The 7945-nt window shown below is 50.7% G+C and overlaps 1 protein-coding gene across 1 annotated transcript; it reads right to left on the bottom strand.

Annotated features, from left to right (window-relative positions):
- Positions 1-239: 239 nt before the first annotated feature.
- On the bottom strand, positions 240-1395 carry LOC123854994 (free fatty acid receptor 2-like). The gene has a single exon (XM_064580413.1). It carries the CDS (start codon positions 1393-1395, stop codon positions 406-408), a length of 990 nt encoding a protein of 329 aa, XP_064436483.1. The 3' UTR covers positions 240-405.
- Positions 1396-7945: the final 6550 nt, after the last annotated feature.

Raw genomic sequence — 7945 nt, 5'->3', positions numbered from 1 at the left:
GCCACCCAGGTGCCCTTTGCTGTCTAGACTCTTGCCTGTGCTGGATGCTCAGACCTAAAGCATGGAACACCTCTCCCCCCGCCTCTGAATCAAGGACAGAACAAAACAGCTCTGCAGTAGTTGAAGGAATGCTACCATCTTATGGATACTGTATGGGGAAAGAATTTCAAGGATCAAAGGGCTGTGGTTTACCATGAAGCAGTGCCAACTACAAATAAGGAAATGTCGTAACCCCCAGGAAACAAAACAAGAGCACTCACTCAATGGATAAGTTGGACTTGAGATGTCCACTGCTCTTCTTTGACTTGTAAGCTAAGCACAGGAGAAGTCACCTCAGTTCCGTTTCATTGTTCCCCTTTTTGAGCCCTCCCTCCTCCCCCAAAATGTAACAGCAAGCTGACAAATTTAGTCTCCTGTGAAGTTGACATTGGCCATACCTAAACTCCCATCTTCTCTCTCTGCAGCTGGCCCTCCAGCTCTTTTCCTGCAGTACACTGACAGTGAGGTACCCCAGCTCTTCAGACTCTGTAGCCTTTTATCAAAGGCTTTGCGCACAGCTGAGGAGGAGAAGTAGAAAATCAAGGGGTTGACACAAGCATTGAGAGCACTGAGCAACACCACGCACACCCTCCAGGGTTCACTCTTTCTCTGGACAAACCCCACCACATGAGACACATTATAAGGCCCAAAGCAGACCAGGAAGTTGAAGAGGGTCACAGCGGCCAGCCCCATGGCTCTCCAGTGCTTCTGCGTTCCCACTTGGGGTCTGGAGAGCATGATATGCACAAAGCGCCTGTAGCAGAAGATGGTGACCACCATGGGGATGAAGAAGAGGACAATACACAGCTCTAGTCGCACAGGAAGCAACACGTTCAGCTGATTTGTGGTGAAGTTCTCATAGTAGACAGGGAGGCCTTTGGCATCACCCCCCACGTTGTCAGTTGGTAAGTAGTGGACGATGATCACAATGCTGCAATGTCCGAAGGACAAGAGGCAGGAGACCAGAGAGGCGATCACTCCATACACGGGCTTGCGGGACAGCTTGTACTGCACGGGGAAAGCCACTCCCAGGTAGCGCTCGATGCTGATGCCGGCCAGGAGCCACGTGCTGCAGTAGATGCTGCTGTAGAAGCCGAAACCCGTGAGGGCACAGAGCAACTCGGGCAGATACCAGCGGAAGTCGTACGCAGCCTCAATTATCTTGAAGGGCAGCAGCAGCAGCAGCAGGAGGTCCGCCAGCGTCAGGCTGAGCAGGAGGATGTGGATGGGGGCAGGGTGGGGCTGGCGGACCCGTCCCACGAAGGCCCGTAGCGCCAGGAGGTTGGCAGGGAGACCAGTGAGGAAATATATTATGTAGACAGAGAGAAGAACACTGTTTTGGGGATTTGGGGCCATCCTTCCTGAAGAGATGAAAGATGAAGTCAGAATCCTCTCTGACCATGGGTTTCCCAGCCCCAAACCAAGGTGAATCCATTCTCAGCTTCATTGCATCTCCCCTTCCTGCCTTACTGAGTGGTTATGGCTAATCCCTCAAACTGAGTACTTCTGCTTCCTGTATGTCATGGAGAAAGAAGGCCTCCTTGCTTCCCAACCAAATTATTTCTGGAAGGAAGGAAGGAAGGAAGGAAAGGAAAGAAGGAAGGAAAGAAGGATGAGTCTCCTAAGGATTTTGATGTCTTAGAAGCTCCCACAGGAAAAGTTTTGAGATCTCCAAGTCCCCACTAGAAAGGGCACTTTGTGAGAGCAGTGACATCCTCTGTCTTGTTCACCACTCTGTCCCTAGGACCTAGAATTGTACCTGATGCATAGTAGGTGCTCAACACTCTCTGTTGATAAATGAATGGCTATATGAACAGGGGGGAAGGAAACAGCTGCTTCATCACCAGGAGGGATTAAACCTGAGACTGTGTCTGAATTTCTCCAAATTTTGCTCAGCCTGCTTCTGGCTCCCTCCTCCCTCCCTCCCTCCCTCCCTCCCTTCCTATTTGCCTCTTTTTTCTTTCTTTTGTCCCTATAAGTCATTGGGCTTGAACACAAGACTCTCAACTTTACCCCTGAAAATGGGAATTTGGTTAGGCCTGAGGGATGAGCAGATTGAGCCCAAGGTGAGTCCCAGATGCCCAGCTTCTTGATTCCACACTGAGCCATTCCACGAAAACCTGTAGGTTGGGGCGGGGGGGCGGCGGGGCGCTGGTAATAATGGAAGGAGCCTGAGCTGGGTCAGGTCACCAGGATCCCAGCCCTGGCCATGCCTCAGCTCAGTCGTGTGACTCTGGGAAGATCTCAGCAGCAGCTTGTTTTCCTCCATACCACAGATAACTATGATTTCTCCCAAAGCACCACAATTCCCAGTCTGCTGCCTGCTAATGCTCCCTTTCTTGCTGCCTGAAGAAAGCCCATGTGTGTGAGATTTATGTTGATCAAGAGTAACTTTTTTTTTTAAAGATTTTATTTATTTATTTATTTGAGAGAGAGAGAATGAGAGACAGAGAGCATGAGAGGCAGGAGGGTCAGAGGGAGAAGCAGACTCCCTGCTGAGCAGGGATCCCGATGCGGGACTCGATCCCGGGACTCCAGGATCATGACCTGAGCCGAAGGCAGTCGCTTAACCAACTGAGACACCCAGGCGCCCAAGAGTAACTTTTAATCTTCTCTTATTTATCATTAAAAGGTAGACATTTAAAATAAAACTTGAGTCCTCAACCTGTTACTGCTAGTATATTACTGGTCACCCACCTATAAATCTCATTCCCAGATTGGAGAATCTCAGATAGAGGGCCAGGTGAACAGGGAGATTCCCATCTAGTTGGGGCTGAGCTCACCGTTGTTTTCCTGCCTCTCTTGCCTGCACCAGGCCCTCACCAGCATGATCTCACCATTGGCTTGTCCCGGCCCCTTTCCCATCTCTGTGACCTTTTGCCTCATCTCCTTGGAGAGTAAAGTCCATACCCTGCCCCCCTTCATAAATTTATCTGTACTCCTTCCCTAGGCTTGTGATCCCAATGGCCTCTTCCCTGAGCACAGCAAAGTTGGGTGTCTTGCCTTTTCCTGGAGACAGTCGGATGGCTTTTCAAATTCACCGGGTCTCAGAAGCAAGGGGAACCTTATCTAACTGGATCACCTTTTTTCTCTTCCATGAACATGAGGCTTTTATACCTGGAAGAGTCACAAGGTCAAAGAGAGGAAGGTCAATAGTTGAGCTTTTCCCAAGGCAGCTTGACCGTCTGAATTCCCCACCAAATTCTGTCCCCACCAAACTGATTTCTCCCAGAATCCAGATCACAACTGCTCTTTTGGGCTTCCTCCTCCTTCTGCATTTCAAATAATCCATTCTGTTTTCTTTTCCACGGGCAATTATTCCAAACAGTTTTGCACACGCATTTACTTCCTGCTCCCTTTTCTCTCAAGGCCCCTGACCTAATCAGTTTCCTGTTCTCTTTCTAGGAGGCTCCTCTGAAACTCATTAGTGTCTAAAGCATTGCCTGACTTCCTCTGGCCCATCAGGTCCCTTCTTATAAAGGCTTTTCCTTGGACTTGGACTATCCCAAGTCCATGTTGCTGCCAGGCAAGTCAGGTTCTGAGTCTTCCTCCTCCCTCAGTCCCTCTCCTGGTGGGCTGTGCCCTTCCTGGGCCAGTCTTCTTCTCACTATTCTCTCACCAACCTGTGTTGGTCCACATTGCTCCCGGGGAGTGTCTTGAGGCAGACCCACGAAGACTTGGACACTCACGGGGGATGCTTTGTCTCTCCTCAGGGACTGTGTGTCTTGCCACTGGCCACCTGAGCCTCCTGACAGAGACCCTTGTCCTTTCCCCTTGACCCCAGGAGAGAGACCCTCAGCCTAGTTTCTCCTCCAGAAAGGATCTCTTCTTACTCATCGCTCCCCACATTGGTAGCCAGGTGATCTCTCTATATCCCTGTAGACTGGCCTTCCCTAACCCACACTGTACCTGTCCTATAAAGGGCACTCAGGAATTGGTTTTGATGCTTGATACTCCACGATGCCTCCCTCACCATCCCTGTGCTCCCTGCTGACCGGACGCCCTGAGCCCTGACCCTGCATCCACAGTGCCCTAGGTGCTGGGGTCATGAGTGAACAAGACAGATGGCACACCAGGAAACCATCAGGAAATTTCAAGTGAAGGAAGGAAGCAAAAAGGGAAATCTGGAGAGAGACTGGTGTGGGCCTTTTTTGGGAGAGAGCCGTCAGGAGAGGCCCAGGCTGAGCAGGGATGTTTGAACTGAGGCGAGGCGTCAGCCATGTGGAGAGCATTGCAGGTTGAGGGGACAGTCAGCACAGAGCCCTGAGGTGGAACAGACTTGCCGAGTCGGAGGAACAGAAAGGAGGCCAGGGTGGCTGGGCATAGGAGACAAGTCAGGCCGCTCAGCCCGTGGGCCGCGGTGAGAGGACACAGGAGTGAGCTTGAGAGTGCTGACTGTCATCTGGAGTAGTCTGACCTCGGAAGACAGCTTTCTCATCTGTTGATCTTATCTCTCTCTCTCTCCTGCTCTTTGGTATGTCTCCCTAAGCTGCTGTGCCAGGCAGAATCTGACAGCCCCCTTCTGGCTCAGAGCCCTCCTGCCATCTTGACAACACAGACCACTGTCCCCTTCAGCATCCAGCAATCACTGATTGGGGAAAGGTCAGATAGGCTAAACATGGAGTCACTGGGAAACATTGTAAGAGGTTAGGGAACAGAGGTGCGCAGCCACACACACAGCGGCATGCCACCCGAGGAAGTGAAGAGATGGAGCACGGGCCCATCCAGGGAGCGGGGCTCAAGGTAGCGACTGCTCTCACTTGCCCTTGACTAGACCGCTGTACAGCTCAGCCCACCGCAGTTCAGCTGTACCCCTTAAAACCACATGGCGTAAGATTGAGAAACCTCACTTGTTAGGAAATTAAGGTTTTCCAGCCACCTCCCCTCCACCAGCTGCTGCCGCTGCAGCCTTGGCTCCCCACCTCTCAGGGGTGGGACCCGGGTTACACAGACTTTGCCACCACATCCTTCCAGTTGCTCGAGCCAAAACCCCAAGAGAGAGAGCCTTTACTCTTACTCTGACATTTATTCCATCACCAAATGTCTTCCGCTCTATTTTCGAAGTATATCCCCGACCACCACGTCTCACCACATCCACTGCCGCCACCCGGGTTCAAGCTGTCATCCCCATCGCTCGCTTGTATTCCTGAGCAATGTCCTCTCTGGTCCCCCCGCTTCTCTTGATGCCCTCTTCAGTCTTTTCTCCACACAGCAGCCAGAGTAGTCCTTTTAAAACCTAAGTAGGTCACATCCCTCCTCTACGCAAAACCCCATGGTCTTCCCGTCTCTTTTCGAGACCACAGTCCTTACAGTGGCCTACATGCTCTCCTGTGTTGGCTTCCTGTCCCTGTCACTCTCTGGCCTCATCCCGGGCTCCTCTCTCTCTCCCCTTGTTACTTAGGACACTTCTCTGGGGTGTGCAGTTTGACAGTACTTTTCAACATTAAGAATCCCATACCATCTCATCCAACAAGTTGATGTGAGTTTATTATACAGATATACTTTCCCATGTGCACGAAGAAGTATATTCCTCACAGTGTTTTTTGTTTGTTTGTTCTGTGATAATAAAAGACTGGGACTATCTATGTCCTCCAGTAAGGATCTGGTTAAATAGAAACTATGGGGCATCCAGTCAGTAGAAATAGTACACATCTGTTACAAATAATGAGGCAGATCTACATAGGCCAGTGTAGATCAGACTCTGAGGTGTATTGTCAAAAGAGAAAAACATGTTATAAGAATAGCAGGTTGTACTAGAAAAGGGAACATACAGCCACACTCAGTGAGGATTTCTTGAGCAGCCCCCACGGTCCAACACTTGCAGGTGCTGGGGAAGAATCAGCAGCGAACAGGCCTTGCTTCATGCAGCTGACATTCTGCTGGGGTAAGACAGGCAGCAGATTGATAACAGCAAGCCAGGGGCTAGGCTGTGGTTCAGAAGGAAGGCAGAGACTGGAAAAGCAGAGTAAGGGGCAGAGTGGGAGGGTAGTCTATGAAGGCCTCTCTGAGGAGGTGATGTTTGAGCAGAGACATGCAGGTGAAGAGAATGAGGTGCGAGACCGTCGTGGTGTTCCAGACACAGGGACAGCAAGCCCCGAGGTGAGCCAGTGTGTTGGAAGAGGTCAGGGAGGCCAGAGTGGCAGCGAGGGGACCTTGTGAGGGCAGAGCTGTGATAATGAGGTCAGGTGGTCAGCAGGCCCACCTCCCCCCCATCCCTCCCCGACCACGTGGGGCCTTGCGGCCGTGGTCAGGATGTGGAGTGACATCTGAAGTATGATGGGCAAAGGCGTGATGTAATCTGTTTCACATTTCTAAAGGATCCCTCTGGATGCTGGGTGAGGAGTGGATTGGGGACGGGACACCCATGAGACTGGTAGCAGTGGTTTGTCTCTGGGAGAGAGAACTGGGTGTTCTGGTGGGAAGCAGACTTAGTTTTCTCCATGTATCCTTTTGTGCTGTTAAAAAAAAAACCAAAACAAAAAAACCTCTTTCTGAGCGTGTGGAATCTTACTCAAAAAGTAATTTAAAAGCAAGAAAAAACATTGGCAGCTAACGTTCATTGAGCATTCATCACGAGCCATGCTGTGCACCCCGTGAACACCCGTGATTAAGCAGAGGTGGGTCCAGAGAGCAGCCCACCCAACCCCACCCAGCCCCAGCCTTCTCTTCTGTGGGGCCGCCCCAGCTGGGAGAGTGAATAGGACCAAAGTAGACATAAGAAAAAGGACAGAGCTACGGGTCTCACAGCCATTAGATTTCTGAGCCACGTCCCCACCCATGCTTGGCCATTATCCAGTTTCCCTCCAGGTTTTTGGCCAGTCGAATGGGTATCAAGCAGTGTCTCTTTGCTGTTTTAATGCAGCCGCATTTTACGGATTACTAATGGGTTTGCATCTCTCAACAGAAGGCGGGCTTTCTTAGCCCATAATCACTGTGCTGGACAGTGTCTCAGTGATGGCTCTTAATTGCAGTACCAGAGGCCAACTCTGCTAATTTAGGGATTATATGATAACATGGGTAGCTCAGAGATCTCCCAGGAAGGCTGGGAACCAGGCTTGGAGAAGAAAGGGAGCCGTGCAGCCAGGACCACGTTAAAAGTCATGCCACTGACCCAGTCCGGTGAGGGGAGTCCCTCCCCACAAACCCCTCAACACTGGACCCAAGAGCCATGTTCTGTTTGCCACGACTGTTGGCACCACCAGAAGTAATCCCTGCTGTCCTCCTTCTGTGTATATGGAGCCCCTGATTCTGAATTTGGGCAGGCGAACCTGATTAGCTAAACATAGGAAGGATGCGCAGAAAACAAGGTCCAGCATTATCAGCTTCTCTGGTGGGAGCCTCTGCTTCCTACCCAGGTTAAAGATTCGTACGTGGGCAGTTCCCTGAGCATGGGAAGGGGTTCAGATGCTAGGAAACGGAAGGACATCCCGTATTCTTACGGCAGGACCCCTCAGCGTCAGGACAGCCCAGACCACTTCCATTTTTTGAGGTTCCCAGTATATGAAAAAAAAAGGGATGACATACCCAAGTGGGATCATAATGGTAGAGCAGCATCTTAGCATGAAATAAGACATGTAATTGTACCGTTCACAGAATAGTTTTAGGCTGTTATTTATTTGCTTTTTGGCAGAATTCACTTAAGTGTAGAATCAGAAATGAGCCATGGGTTTGAAAGTTAGGACCTGTCAAGATCTCTGTATGAGGTGCGCCTGGGTGACTCGGTTGAGCGTCTGCCTTTGGCTCAGGTCATGATCCCGGGGGGGTCCTGGCTCTCTGCTCAGCGGGGAGCCTGCTTCTCCCTCTCCCTCTGCCTATTGCTCAGCCTGCTTGTGCTCTCTCTGTCAAATAGATAAATAAAATCTTAAAAAAAAAAAAAAAAAGGATCTCTCTGTGACCTCATCTGGGG

This window comes from Mirounga angustirostris, unplaced genomic scaffold, assembly GCF_029215605.1.
Source record: "Mirounga angustirostris isolate CCGP_5_RB_7025 unplaced genomic scaffold, mMirAng1.0.hap1 SCAF_16, whole genome shotgun sequence".
NCBI lineage: Eukaryota > Metazoa > Chordata > Mammalia > Carnivora > Phocidae > Mirounga > Mirounga angustirostris.
This window is presented reverse-complemented; position numbering and strand designations above follow the sequence as displayed.

Coding starts and splice junctions, on each gene's coding strand:
- LOC123854994 (XM_064580413.1), bottom strand. CDS start 1,395: ATGGCCCCAAATCCCCAAAACAGTGTTCTTCTCTCTGTCTACATAATA.